The sequence below is a fragment of the Micropterus dolomieu genome, linkage group LG20 (assembly GCF_021292245.1).
Source record: "Micropterus dolomieu isolate WLL.071019.BEF.003 ecotype Adirondacks linkage group LG20, ASM2129224v1, whole genome shotgun sequence".
NCBI classification, from domain to species: domain Eukaryota; kingdom Metazoa; phylum Chordata; class Actinopteri; order Centrarchiformes; family Centrarchidae; genus Micropterus; species Micropterus dolomieu.
In genome coordinates, this window is record NC_060169.1 from 30058181 (window position 1) to 30074212 (window position 16032).

A 16032-nucleotide genomic window follows, 5' to 3' on the forward strand; every position below is an offset into this window, starting at 1 on the left:
CTAACGACAGACAGCTGTGTCTTATGTTGCTGAACTGTGTAAGTTATGGCACACCAGAAATAAGTTCCGTGAAGACGCACCAGAATTCTGTTAAGATCAAGCATCTGTCCACGTTAACAGGCCAAAGCTGGAAGCATCCTACTCCACGTATGGCGTGCCTCACTATCAGAAGCATAATGTTTGAAATAACTACACACAAAATTAGTTAAAAAACCTCACTATTTACAGGCCAATAAAATAAGTTTCAGATTTGGGAGAATGCACGCTGGTGGAGTTTGATTAGCTGCTAAAATGTCTGAGAACATATTTTTAATTCACTTCGATACGCCAACATTTCATTCCTTAGTTCTTCTGGAGGAGCAGAGGAGGCATTTATCTCCAACTTACTGGTTCGTAATTTTATTTGCCAACAGCTGCAGGTAAACCACCTACTCTCTGACTGACCACATTTTAGTGTAAATCGTACATGGAGAAAACATAATGTCAGAGTGATTTAGATTAGAGAATTTAGACTTTTTTCAAAGGACGTTTTCCTAATGATCACTGTCTAAAGGTCACAGCCCCCCCCCCCCCCGGCTTTGGTTAAATAATACTTGGAGCTCCACAGTAAACTATAACTGGGTTAAGACAGATTGAGATAATACCATTCCACCCTTCAGTACATCTGCAGACTAGATCCGTTCGTTGTTGCACATATGGGCAGTTTCAGTGTCATGACTGATAAACTGAAGGCCGTTGTGAAAGTCCAGATCAGCCCCTCGGAGAAGTGCCGTTGGGCACAAAGTGAGACTGGAGCCTTTTTTTTTTGGCCGGGTGTTGCCGCCTCACAGCAGTATCATGTTCGTTTAAAACGATTACAAGAGGACGGGATCACATTTCGAATCCCAGGAAAAGGAAAAAAAACTTGGAAAGACCTAAGAAGTTTGGGGTACATATATACCGGGCTGTCCCACTGCCGGTAACTCTCTCTCTCTCTCTCTCTCTCTCTCTCTCTCTCTCTCTCTCTCTCAATTAACTAATTAAATTACGATATGCTGGATTTATACCAGGGAACAAATGGAGAGAAATAGACACATTCATCTCCGCCTTCTCCCAATCAATCATGCCCCCCTCTCTCCACACACACACACACACACACACACACCACATATGATAAATTCCTCTACAAGATCACAGCAGCTGTAAAGGCATCAACTTTCTACTCAGAGGTGCTGCGTACAGACCCTGTACGCTTTACCGTAACTGATTTCGCACTTAGGACAACCACATAAAATAATCCTGATAACCCACAATTAAAATAACCATAAAACAGACATGGAAACGTTAGAATAGGAAACAATCCGATACAACAGCACACACCACACGAACACAACAAGCCTGTGCTCTGCCTTTAATTCTACCAAATGCTCAATATGGCGTCTTACTCCTGCTGTACAATTTAAAGCATAATCCCGACACGTGTAATCCATCACCTGGTTGATAAAACCCACTGCTAAGTGTCCAGTCTGTAATAAAAGAAGGAAACCCACTTTGGGTCGAGCAGTATTCACATAACACTTTAGCGCCAGTTCGACCATGCTCTACAATAACTGTAGCCTAGAGACTAAGCCCCGCACTGTCCGGAAAAAAACATTTGATTCTGTAATATTAAATTTGTCACCCTACCGTTTCAAACATTGTAGGGAGTCCAGAGGAAATCCGTGCCGGCGGTCAGTCCCAGGTGCTGTCCGCGTAACCCCCAAATTTTTCAAATATTTTCTCCAAATGCCCCCGAGTTTGTAGTAAGCTACAACTACAACGCCATCCAGCTCCAGCACGAATCTACACTGTCGCACTGGAAAGCCAAGTCTTTGCTCTGTATCCCACACAAAACCGCCTTTTAAAAGACACTAGGCTGTGGCCGGGGTGGACTGCTTACAAAGAGTCTCTGTGGCTTTAAAGGCTCTATTGCAAGGCTGCCTCGACCTGTCCTCACCAAGCTTCTTTGTACCAAAGCGCACAGGAAGCGTCCTTACCTTGTACATGGATGAGATGATCTCCTTCCCCTTCTCTGCGCTTATTTGGATACGCGTAAAAATGTGCACTCTTGTTGGATTCCTGCTTCGTATTTCAGCTTCTTGTCTGCTTTTTTTTGCCTAAATGAAACTGCCCCTGTGGTTTGTTATGAGAAGAAGAAAGCCAATAATCCGTCTCTAAATAACAGAGCAGAGCTAAAAAAGAAAATTCTTGCTCCGGGCTGCCCAAGCGCCTCTGGGCCAGGGATTAGGCTACAATTAGCTCAACTCCACTCTCTCGCCCAGGCAATTTTCTCAAGGAAGAAAACGTGATACCCCGCTTTTCCCGAAATTATGTCTGCACAGATATAATAACTTATCTTGTTTTCTGGCAAAAGTAGATCGTTGCCCTTAACGGTGCGAAGTTAGAAAGGACGGTAACCTAACAGGAAACTGTTAGTTGCTCAATAGATTTAGAGCAGCAAAAATCAGATTTTAATCATTGTCATTTCGTCTGATGTAATAGTTCCCCAGGGCAGTTCCAGCTAGTAGGCATGCATTTCCATCTTCATCTCCAGCCCAGATTTAAAGTTTAAAACCAGGCGAGCTGCCATAGTCCTTCACTCAGACAACATGCAATAAAGGCGCAGTAACTTGTTGATAAAGTCCCAGTAGAAAAATATGTTGAAAATGTAGAGATATCCTTGAACCAATATCTTTCATGCGGTGATTTTCCCCCGTGTTCCCGCTCTCTCTGTCTCTCCCTCTCTCTCTTGCCTTAATGTCTGGAGTTGTAACGCCAAATTTCCTGCAGGCCATTAAAATCAAATGACGTCTATAGACATGCATGCACGCTGCTGCAGAAAGCGCCCTCACAACCTGCCTGCAGCCAAATGCGCCATTTCAATTATAGCGCAGGGCTTAGATGGAGATATCTGCCCAGAACTCCCCCCCCTCCACCCCCCACACCATTCACTCTCCAATGAAAGCAGGCAGCCTCCAGACTTTTGGAAAATAAGATTCTGGCTTATCATTGTTCATATGTTTTTCAACTCATAAAGACACAATGCAAGTGGTGAAGTAGTGCGCCTGTTTTGAAGGGGGGAGAGAGAGTCAAGCAGGTGCTCACACCAAGGAGACGATTATTTTATTTAGTTGCATGTTTGTTTATTAGCGGGTAAATAACTATGAATAATTGATGCAACATTGAGCCCAGTAATTACTGTGTACCAGCATCCTGAGAGAGGTGTGATAGTCGTTTCTTGATATTTGGCGCCAACCAGTGTAGGAACGTGTTACTGGTCCACGGAAAATATTGTCTCACTTTTTGGGAAACTTTTATATTGTTTATCACCCAGACGAAAATGTATGATTTCCTATTAATATGGAATCCTATGGACAATTACCCTAATAGTATGCGGCATCACCGTGAGACTCCTCGGGACTTACATGGTCTTCCTGCAGGTCCTAAAATAGGCCTAAGTATAAAATGAAGTATTTAAACAAAAGGAAATAAAATTGTTAGGCCTATGCTGGTGAACTGACAGCAGGACTAGTGGGAGTGTGAGAATGCGTCTGTTCTCGAAGAGGGCCAAGTCTTCATAATTAGACAGACCTCAGCGCGCCCCAGAGCGCTCCCATCTTCCCCTCAGGCACAGATTTGTTGTTTCCAGAGGTACAAACTGGAGGGGAAACTGGATTTTTTTTCTCATTAAAGGAAACAAGCCCGGAGTTAGTTCAATTACATGAAGTATGCAGGGATGTTGTAAATTTAAAGATTTAAATAGCTTACAAAGTGGCCCCGAGCCCCATCAGTTAATTTCCTTAATTTATGGATTTTAGCGGAGTGTCTATGTGGAAGGGATAAAGTAGGTCATCTTGAGGATTTGCATGAAGATTTAAGATTTCACAACAGACCCAAATGTCTGACCCTCCTGACCCGCACCCCAGCAGGGGAAAGACACTCCAAGCTCTTCATCTGTCACCGGTACAAAAACATCGCTGTGATTCAAAAACACATGTTTTCAGGGAAGAAAAAATGCAACATCTGATTATTTGACCCAAGTAATGAGATTATTGATGTTTGGTCTCCCAGATGCACGTGCAGACAGAGATAACAGCTCTGTTCTAGTTATCATTAAAGGATTGTTACACTAAATTCGCCCACAATTTTCAGATGTTTGCCTTTGTTAAACTACAAAGGTCAAATCAATATAGATTTTTGCTTAATTTTGAGTTAAGATGTTTAAGCTATGCAACAAAAAAAGATTAAACTGCATAGGCTACATGAAAGGAACAACTGAAAATCTGTCAGAATTTCAAAGTCTCCTTCAGACATCATATGCTAATGAAGTGTATGAATTAATGCATGACCCTATAACAATAATAACTTTGCCTGTAGGTTCAAAATCAGGTGCCATTAGTGGTGTTGCCTAAAGTGGAACAGAGGAAAACACTAATGTGTCTTTCTCCTTATTGCTTATTGTCCTTTCACCAGATGATGATTTATGATTTTTAAAGCTTTTCTAACAAAAACTGTATGAATAACTCTTTAGTTACAGCATGTAGTAGCACTTGGTGCCTTAGAGGTTATAACCACTGCTATGTTCTACTAAAAAATCCTTCAGCACATTTACTTTGACAGAGGATGAGGTAATGTTTTGGTAAAAAAAACATTCATCACGCTACCATATTATTTTGGCACATTCATTCATTATGACCACAATTTAACACTTCATTAGACTTAGAAACAGTGCTTTGTTGGACTAAATGTGTGCTCTTGTCTTTTTTTGGGAAAGACAGATTGCACAACAAGGTCAAGCAACAAGGTCAAGGTCCAACATCGAGGAATCAATATTTGGCTTTCTCTGTGTGTACAGATCACATGAAGTTGAGACATAGTACCATCTGCTGGTTAGCAGCAACACTGTGCAGAAACCATCACACTCAATGATCCCTCTATACAGATGTACTTAGTGGTAATTTAAGAGTCCTGTTGATTCATAGGTAGAGCTTGGTAGAAGATTGTTTATGTCTGGGGTTTCCACCTGAGCCCAAATTCATGTACCCACACCCATGTCATTTCCATCAAAGCCTCAAGGCCATCTGGCTCATGGAAGTATCTTTGTGATCCACATAACCCAGGTCACCTACACACTGTACTTATGCACTGAGGTGAAAACAGTAGATACAATACAGTCACATCCACCCTTCTAAATGCGGGCATTTGCAAGAATCAAGAATCTCTTTCAAGCATTTCACATCAGATCAACACTCCTGTTTCCCCTCTGGCATGTGGAGAAAGTTTGGAAAGAACGTTCAGAACTTGCTTTTAGTAATCTACATGCCTTGTGGAGCCCGGTTGCTGTCAATCGCTCCGTTCTTCCAGCCATTTGACATTCTGCTTGATGTTGGTGTGTGTCTGAGGTGCAGCAGTGACACTTATTGTTCATTATTTCAGCGAGAGAGAGAGAGAGAGGGTAAGAGGGTGTCAGTTTATTAATAGAATGTGTGGAGTTGTGTTGCACACAAACAAGCACAGCGCAGAATTCCCTGAAGTGCTTAATGCCAGCAATTAAGTTTCCGAAAAAGCCGAGCATAAAGAGAGTGTGTACTTTCTGTGTACTTCTGAGAGCTGCTGTTTTGAGTCAATCTCACTTTTACAGGTAAAATTGTGATGACCCTGATGCTGTCAAGTTATCTCTTTGGTGTACTCAGATTATCGTGTTGATTGGTTGAGGTGTTTAGTGAATATTAACCAATTGTAAAAAGGTTGAGTGCTGCTAACGCAGTCGATTTTTACCCCTTAAAAAGCAGTAGTCAGAGTTTCTGGTATGCAGTAGTAGAAAGTTGAGTACATTTACTCAAAGTGTTGTACTTAAATACAAATTTGAGGTAGTTTACTTACTTAGTATTTACTTAAAGCATTTCCATTTCACCATTTGTACTCCACTACATGTATTTGACATCTGTAGTTACTAGTTACATTACACATAAAAAAATGCAGACATAACATAACAATAATGAGCATATAAAATACGATGCGGTTTTATAAATTAAACTAATAACAGTGTATAAAATAATTAAAATTAGCTCCACCTCAACCAGCTACAACAGTAAAATGCTGTTTATACATAAAGGCAACAATAAAAACAATTAAATCCCGTAATATCATAGAGATAACAGAATATATAACAATCATATGGGTCATTTTGGGGGGGGATTAGAGAAATATCTGAAAAAAACTGGTGTGGCAGAAATGTTCAAAAAGCACAAAAGTGAAAAGAGTCAATTATTTAGTGACAGTGCTGATGGGCAGATTTGAAATGAATGTGATTTTATAATTTTTCAGCTCAAACTAGATAGAATTTCTGCTTCAAGCTCAGAGTCACCTTATAAATATGATCTCTTTTCTGGTCTTACAGAACATCCAAATCTGGATCTGCATTTGAAATTTGGTTAAATAATCTCTTATGCTGCCATCATGTGGTCTGATGCTCTAATCACAGAATATATACAAGCTGCAAGTAACTGCTCAGTACCTGTGGAAAAGGCTGTCAGTTAAGTGAGGCCTTTCTCATCAAGTTTGGAAGATGAAAGATGAAATCTTGATGTGTGAATGTAAAGGATGCATTTACAAAATGCCCAGAAATCAAGCATTTTCCCTGTTTGGTCAGAGAGGGAGTGGTGATACCGTGGCTTTGTTTTGTGTCCATTGTTGTATCCTTCACCAAAACTCTCCTAACCAGGCAGTTATTCGAAGTTCAATTCTCTCTGAAAGTCTTAAAAATCCTCTGGAATGTGTTATTCTGCTTCTGGCTCAAACCAGTCTTGCACATATCCAGCATCATGCTCTGAATGTGTGAACAGAGGAAAAATGATCCTTTGCTTTTGTTGCTGCTACAATTTGGTTAGCAGTAACAACGTGAACAGTGTGATGCATCCAATCACATCTGGTATGCATCACATACCATTCCCCCCACTCAACATGCCTTGGGGGAAGTCCCTGGCACTGTGGAGCACCCACAGTTCTCATTAGAGTGCATGTGTCATGATGGCATCAACCCGCAGCCTTGACTTATGCTTTATATTTACAATCATCCATCACAGCACTGTCATCACAACAGTCAGAAAACACGAATCTCGTCTTGAACGGTTTGAGCTGATCCGGCTCGTGTTTGTAAGTCGTGATACGTACAGCATCCTCAAGGGCCTTTTTCTGTCTGCAGCCATGTTGTTGGGACTAGTAATGGCCTGAGACTGAAACTGGAGTCCCTGTCCTTTTGTTGTGCACTGAGCTCCCTAACAGCACAGAGGAGGGACAGGGTTTGATGTGTCTTCTGAAGGCCTGCTGCTTTGTCAACACTGAGGCCTCTGCACTGACACTATGGAAGCTGAGTGCCTCAGGGTGACAAAGAAGGGAGGGGTGGGAGGCAAGGGTGGGTCACTGCACCCTGGTAAAAGAGAGACAGAGAGAAGGAGAGACAGACAGAGGAAGAGAAAGAGAGAAAGAGAGGCGACGGGGGGGAAGGGTGCCAGCTAGTGTGGCCAGAGCCCAAGGCTAGAGGAGAGTGCTCTGTGCAGCAGACTGCCTGATAGGGACTGAGGCTGCTGGCTGATGACATTTTATGGTCACAACATGCAATCCCACCAACTTTAGTTGGTGAAAATCCAGTTTTCATACACTGAACGGAGGTGGATTCTTTATTTGTTGTTACAGACACACAAGGAATGACGTAGTTTTGCATGTCATCATGTCCTTTGAGTTTTACTCCCTTTACAGTAAACAGAACAGTGGGTGGTAAAATAATCTCTAAACGCATACCATATGGAGGAATACTAGACTTTTTAAAAAAAATATTTCTGTGGCTTTTATTTAGGAAAAACAAGAGCTGTGCATAATTGCACTATGAGCTTTCATTTGCACCTAACTGTGAAATGTACTATAGACTGTTATTGTTGACAGCTTAAGGCAAACTTAAAGGATAAAAGTATCAGCTACATATCGTGGTGGAAAAGTACATTTACTCAAAAACATACTTTACTTGTGTAAAGTAATGTTTCCATTTAATGCCACTGATTGAGAACAAAGAGATGTTTCCCTTCTAAACTTTTTAGGCATTTTCTTCTTAATAACAGTTTGAGGCTAAAAGAGGTATGGAATTATCCAGTCCTTCATGAAAAAGTAAAGATTAGAGAAATTACTATACACTTTTTTGGCAGAATGTTTTCTTTTTTCCTAAACCACTAATCTTCTCAGGAATGAATTAAACTACCAGCTATAACTGTAAACTGCTTTGTAGTACATTTTGTACTTTGTACCTTTTACATGGTGAATGCAAAACTTACTTGTAATGGAGTACTTTGACATTGTATTTACTTAAGTCAAATATCTGAGTACTTCCTTCATCACTGGCTAAATATAATTGTAATGTACCAGTGGTTGATACAACAAAGTAGCTTTTCCTCTGAGCAGCATTTATTGGCATCATTTCTACACAATAACCAGAGCCGGCATCTCAGTTTTTGTTGAACATGGTGTTACAAGCCTGTTAACCTATGACATATCTATTTTGTGCAGTGAATCCCAGTCTGAATGTGCTTGCCGTCCTCCAGAGGGTAAGACAGAGCCAAGGCTGGGGCTCGCCAGAGGCACCTATCTCTCCCAGGCTGGCCTGATGCAGGCTGAGAAGCCAGTGCCCTGCAGACATTGTTTTTCTTTCACCAACACTTTGTGCTAAGTGGCCATAAGTAACACTGGGTTTCATTGTGCATGCAACCAGTGAGTTTATTCTCTCACACATCATTATGGTTCACCCGTGTATGTATCTCAGTGTTGCTTTCCCCTCTGTTTCAGCTCTGACCTCATCCTGTCAGTTTATACCTCTGATATGGAGCTTCTGTGAAGCCACTGTGTAGACAACTTGCAAAGCACTGTCAGCCACGAGATAGTTTGGATCCTCTTTGGTTTGTCTGGAAGCATAAATCCAAGATTGTACAAAATCATTTTCCACTGGCTGTGTCTGTCCCTTTTCTTTGTCTGTATTTGAATTAGAATTTGTTTTACTGTTCAGTTATGTGGAAATCTGAGTTTTTATTCCAAATATGCTACATGCTTATTTGATTTCGTCAATGACAAATGAGACATGAGAAATGATTCAAGTGGCACAAATCAATATATTTGGATTAACAATGGATGAAAGGTATAATGAGAATGGGGTCTCTTGTAGTGACAGTTCTTACCTGTCTCTGCAGTTCTTTTGCAGTATGGAGTTTAGCATTGTTAAGTTTACGGCCCACAACTTAACTGATTAGTAAACTCTCGACTCACATCAACACCACAGCAGACTGTTTTTAGCAAAAAAGAGTGCTAATGTTTCTCTGTGTCTGCTGGATGTAAATTGTCAACACATTCAACATATCAACATTATAAGGTGGCAATATGTCTTTGTTGTGTTTACAGATTGATCTGCGGTCCCCCAGTGGCTAGGAAAATTGATTATGGCAGGTTAAAAGTTAAAAAGGAAACTATTTTGGCAAAATTTGTTTTCTCAAAGATTTCACATAAGTATTGAAAATTAATTTTGTTATTGTGGTTCAGTTTAAAACCTCCCTGTCTGATCGTGTTGCTTTACTATTAGTACTTCCAGGAAAACTCTCTCTTTGGAAACTCTGACTCTTGGGATTCATCATCACCAGAGTCGAATGAGTAACCCCACCACTGCGTCCTGCTCGGGAATGAACTGCTGTGAGTCGGCGTGGTGCACCTGCCTTCTGCCAGGCAGCCATAGTGCTGCAGCCACGCCAGCCAGCCTACAGGCACTTCTAGATAACTCCTGTCTGATTAGCTCCTTAGGAGGACATTGTTCCAAAAGCAATTCACTAGACTCCCAGTATTAATTTAGTCCCGAGAGAGGCCCATCCATCCTAGGTAGGACGGGCCGTGCTCAGGGCCTACCCTACGGCCTGCTAATAGCACGGCACCTCCTGGCCTGTCACTATAAGTGATTGTCTCTGCAAGTTTGTTGCCTCGTTGTGTGTTTCTCCCATCAGGCAGTGCACCTCCCTCCCTCCCTCCACTTCTCTCCTTTCTCTCCCTCTCTGTCAGCGGTGGTTCAGGGCAGGTGTCTTCTCTGTCACTTCCATCACTCACGCTGCTTGACGAAGGGAAGACATAGTTCAGAGCACGGCGGGAGTAGGGGGTGATTCATTGAAAGCTCACCTTTCTCCTTGAAAGGGAGAGAGAAGCAGTGACTGCCTTTTTGGGTGTTTGTGAGAGCTGCCAGCAACGAGGAATTAAGAGGAGAAAGTTAAAAAACGCTTTCACTATTGTTAAAGCGAAGTGAATAAAACTTCTTTTAAAAATGAGACGTTGACGCATTCTGTGATGTGTGAGGCACCTTTATTGATAAAGAACCCAAGCTGTTTTAAACTGGCAGGGGATCCCAGCTGGTTTATGGAAAGCACAAACTGTTTTCCACCTACATGTTTGTTATTTCTGTTTGAGAATCAACACTGTATTGTTGGGAATAGGTTAAGGAGACTGTGGTGCTGCAGTTTGTTAAAAAAGTCATGAAAATTAACAGTGGTTTAAGGCCTGTTCACCAATGGGATATTAAACATGAAAGAAAAGTTTAGTTTGAGATTTGTTTGATTTTTTGTGGCTCAAAATGTGTGTACATTATATAGATATGTTTGGACAGAGTGTGTGAAATGACAGGCAGAAAGATACCGATCAAATGCAACTACATGGCTAAAATATGAATGAAATCCTTTGGTGATTTGAGTTGGATATTTTTATGTTCTCCATGGTAAGCTTCTTACCTTTAGAGAAAGGTTTCTATGTTTTGCTTAGCATTTTACCCTCATAAACTGATTGGTTAACTGAAGTGCAATCTGTAGCATATCAAAAACTCCACAGGAATTTCCAGACATCTTCGTTCTGCAGCTTCATTCCATGTATCATGTTCTCCATTCATTTTCAGCTACTGTTGCCAAATAAAGAGATTGTCGGTGGATTTCTCAGTCACAGTCTATGGCAACTTAAATACATTTTTTATGCTGATCATTTGCTCTTCTAATATAGCAAGTCTGATCATCACGCACATATGAAACATACTGAATTACAAACTGGTGAGTGATGTCATCTGACTTTTTTGCTCAGCCAAGAGAGTTGGCAGCATTGTTTTCCACACTAGAACGCTGTGCTCAGTGTTGGAAGGCATTGTGAGCAACAAGCGACCAACGTTGCAACACAAATCAACTGCAGAAGCTCACAGACCTTGTTCTCATGCTAACAAAGGAAATGACAAATATTCATTATTAGTGGGTCTGTGAATCACTGATATGCTACCTCTCCAATTTTATATTGAAAAACACAATAAGCTAGTACATTAATGTGTGGTCTATCTTTGTATTTCCTCGTCTGTTCTTTACACTCGGATCTTGGTGTGCCTCCTTCCTCCTCCTGTCCATCAACATCACCACCCAGATGTTAGCCTCAACCCTTGATGTGTTTTTACATTAAAAATACATCAACAATATGCTGTCATTAGAGTGTGTGTATTGGGGGGGGGGGGGGGGGGGGGGGGTGTTACACATATAAAAAAGCAAAGGAAGGGCTATCCAGCCAAATGGCTCAGCCATTCCCGGCAGGTATGTCAGCCTGGTCGAGATATAGCCCCAAGGTTAAAGAACTACTCTGCCCACATCAGCTTGTGTAACTGGCTTCATTATAGATCCTGTGTTTATTGATTCGAATTCATTAAAGCTGCTGCATAATTCATGTCAATGCCCCCGCACAGCTTAATTAGAAGACTTGCAGTGGCTTTCGTGGGCTTTTTAATGTCAAAAAGAATCTTGACAGGTGGTGGCAGCAAATTGGATACCAAAGTGCACATTACTATACTACACATACCTCCATGTGCATGAGAATACTCAAGGCATCATTCTTCCAAAAGCAAAACCAGAGCTGGGGTTTGTAATATTTCAGATGCAGTACTGCCATCATGTGGTTATGTACAAAAAGTCTACAATATGAGACACTACACAGCAGGGCTTTTCAACTTTATCACATTCTTGTAAAAGCTTTGCCTAAGAGACATCCTTTCTGAAAAGAGACTTGATATCTGTGTGTAACATAGGAGAAGAGCCAACACTGAGAAGGTGGTGATGCCTGAACAATAATGCTTCCATTCTTTCTTGCGTGAATTTAAAGAGTATACAATACTAGCACATTTAAATCATTCACATTTTTCTATCTCAGTGTCCAATTTTGGAGCTGCTAAATACAGTGTACAAATGGGAGTGATTCATGGCATTGAAAGTTCCTGCTGGAGAACACAACGAAAAATGAAATAATGACAGATTGAGATTTCATTTCATACTCATGATACCATCACTCGCTCCATCCTGCCAAGTGATACATAAGTGCTTGTTTCCAGAATGAGCAGCGTGTTGATAAAAGGGCCAGGCTAGTTAACCAAATGAGATGTTTGGGAATCACATGTCCTCAGCAGTACTTGAGTTTTGAGATTTCTCCATAAAAATTATTTCCCACTTGTCATTTTTGCTCTGCTTGATTAATAACAGAGTTTGGGCAAATCATTTTAATGAGGTTTATATCACAGAGAGATGTGTCTGGAGCATGCTGCAACGCATTACCAAAAACAAACAAGGATTTCACGTGAAAGGGGGGGAATTTAACCTTGCATCCATGTGAAGCTGGGAAGTTTTGTTTTTGATGTTTAGGGAAATATTTTCTGCCTCACAAATGTCACCCCAATGAACCGAGGAGTCAGATTGGTTTTGCTATGCTAATAAATGGGAGATTTTGCGAAGGTACTGATGCAGTTGTTGCCATTGTAGACTGTGTGTGTGTCAGTATGCTAGTGTGTGTGTCTTTGTACTGTACGTTTGTGTGCATGCGTGCCCACCCGTGAATGTTTGTGTGATAGAGCTCTGTCATGAGAGAATCAGCAGAAGCCTGTCATCACCCATGTTAATGCTGGCTTGAAGGCAAACATGAGGATTAACTGAAGAACCTATAACAATAATACTTGAAAAATGGAGCAAAGTCTCTTTTTCCAGTCCTCCCAACCAAGGCGAGGTTGTTTATCACTTTGGGATGATGTTTGGTTGCCTCCCTTGTATGTCTGCTTTGGGCCCTTAAGCTGATTTAGCTACACAAGCACGTTCTCTTCAAAGCATGTCAAGATTTTCCACGCACACTAATGAGGTAAATGGATGGCTTTTGTTTTCTTCACAGTTTTAACTTCCCCCAAAGTGCTCTCATGACTTATACAAGAGCTGTTGCAGAAATCAGCCTTGAGCATTTAATCAAATTTCTAACTCTACAGAGTGATCAATTTGTGCTGCAATATTCATCTGCCACACAAGCATACACATAATCGCACATTCACACAAACACACACACACACACACACACACACACAAACGCACACACACGCACACGCACACACACACACACACACTCTGTATATATCCAGCACAACAGCAAAAGAAGTAAGGCTGCTATTTGTTCTTATTAAAACAATGTCATTTGGGAAGGCAAATTGCTAGCATGACAAAAATGCTGCTGTGACAGATTTTCTCCCTTTTTAAATGTAGGTAGAGGGTGTGAGAATCATGCAAACTAGTGCACATTCAGGCACCCTATGGTAGGCCTACCTACTCTGATCTAATCACAGAATGGAAATAAGCAAATTCTTTGCCTCAGAATAGGCATTATGGCTACTTGCAACGTGATATCATGGCCATGCATTTTCAGCTTTTCTCATGTCATTTAAAAGCATTAAAGATGGCACATTTCAGTAGTTTTTAACGTGCATGAACGGAATAAGTCAGGTGACCAGGGGCACGCTCAGCCCCGACAAAACATAGTGAAAAGTTTATTTAAATGTAAACAGTGGCGCATTAAACACCCTGTTGTGTCACGCAAGTGCACTGCATTGCACTGCCTTTTTAATACAGTAAGGTTTATATGCATATCACCTCTGACACACCCACCAAATCCGGAAACTGGTGCACACTGTTTTCAGATTGAACATGCCCCATTTGACTAGGGATGGGTATCGCTACTCGATACCTTTATGGTATCGACTGAAACAGTATGGAGTAGTATCGAAACGTCTCCAGTCAAACCACTACTTCAATCAATCTTTTTGTAGCCAGATCGCGGCAAAAATTACTATTTTTATGGTTTTGCAGCCAAACATGCAAGAAGCACACCAAAAGAAAGAGAAGAGCCCCTCATGTGCCTGCACCCGCTTGTAAGGCTGTGATTTTAACAGCTCACCTTCGGCTGCGGTCTCAGGCAAATTCGTCACTGTTGCAATTTTATCACCACAGTCTTGGCTTTCCATTGGTTTCATCTACTGGTATCATTTAACACTATTCTGTACATTTTTAGTTGCTATTCACATCACTGATCGATGCGTTCCATCATATCAACTAAATGCTTTTGTGGCGCAGCAGTGATCAGCTGATTTTACTCACAGAGCAACCGGCTGCAGCCGCAACAGATATCAGATGCAGTCTGTGTGATCAGCTGGACATGCAGATTCTCGCTTCCTCTGTTTGCTTCTTTAGACTCTTTAGTGTAGTTTGGTGACTTGTTTAAACAGGTTCTTTACTCGTTTCATAGGCCTACTTCTTACAGTCGTCTTTTTTAGAGGAGGTTTGCTCACCGCTAAAGGAAAAAACACTTGTGGAGATCGTTCGATTCAGTTTGTTAAAGTTAACAAACTAATTCTCAGTTGTTTACTTTCAAGAAAAATTTAACTTAAATTTGTTTTCCTCAACTCATTTGGTCACTAAACTGTTTCACTCCTCCTCTCTCATTCAAATACAAAAAAACTCCCAAGCTGTCGTCCTTCCTCTGAGGATGACCAAAGTACGATGAGAAGTGATCTGATAGAATTTCCCAATATGTTATGTTATAAGAGTTATTTTAAAAAAGACATAGATCTCCTTGCTCATCCATAACAACAATAAAATAATTTTAGGCTACCAATCAACTGTGGCTTCAACAGGTGGCATTTCACGCAAGGTATCCAATGACGTACTCTATTGGTATTGGTATCACTTTAATTGTACTGGTTTTGGTACTGATACCGTAATACTTTAAATGATACCCAACCCTACTACTAACTACTTAGTTATGTTTGGGAAAAGATCATGGTTTGGCTTTAAAAAAGTACAGTTACATCAGTAAAGTTATTTACATGAGTTAAATATGTTAGGGAAGTTAAAATAAGTCAACATTGATCTTTGTTTTCATACAGGACAGGAATGGCGGACTCCTGGGTGAAAATCCAAGAAGGGTCCAACTGCAGTCCTTCCTCCTGAGGACCCCAGTTCTGTGAGCCAATTGGGGGTTGAGCATGAGTAGTAGGGTTCCATTGCATTAAGGCTACTTAGGCACCTACTGTATTTCACCTTAGCAGTACTCCAAAATCTGTTTCTGAAGAAACTGGCTTTCCTACAAATAAGTGTGATCAGCATTTAACTAAAAAATAAATGTTTTTCTACTATTATTATTATTAATATTATTAATATTATTATTATTATACACACTTAGATATCTTGCAAGTTAGTATGTCTGTGATCAATTCATTTCATACAGTGCAATGATAGTTATTTCCATCTTTACCTAAGTGTAAGAATTAAGTGTGTTTTGAATCCCTGGTGAAAACGTGTGAAGTTAAGTCAAGTAGTTTTGCAATAACTTTGTGAAAAAGAGATGTTGAAAAGAGTGCTACACACTACTATGCTAGGCTAGTGAACCTGTTGTCGGTGACTAAGGTAACATACAAAGCTGATTTGCTAATTAGATAAGCTCAAGGACTTGTTGTCTCAGTCTTAAGGTCTTTTCACATGTTAAGTGACACCGACTTAATACCCGCTTGGATCCATGGGATTCTCACTGCATTCCCCATGTAGATAGACAGGCAAACCAGCATGCCGCGAGTAAACACCAGATGCTATGTGCGGTAACCATGGAAATGGCTTCTGTGCA

General features: G+C 40.9%; 1 protein-coding gene across 3 annotated transcripts in view; it reads right to left on the minus strand.

Annotated features, from left to right (window-relative positions):
- The window catches only part of LOC123958728 (BTB/POZ domain-containing protein kctd15), a 39073-nt gene extending 24420 nt beyond the window's left edge, over positions 1-14653 (minus strand). The window contains exon 1 of one of the 3 annotated variants that reach the window (XM_046032295.1): positions 14511-14653. Coding sequence is in view for 2 of the 3 variants with exons in the window: in XM_046032293.1 (XP_045888249.1) it covers positions 1666-1677 (12 nt within the window). In the remaining variant the exon portion in view is untranslated. Of the gene's footprint in view, positions 1-1665; positions 1908-2015; positions 2846-14510 lie in introns of those variants that run through there. The other 2 variants (XM_046032294.1, XM_046032293.1) reach the window with 2 other exon arrangements.
- Between the last annotated feature and the right edge of the window lie 1379 nt (positions 14654-16032).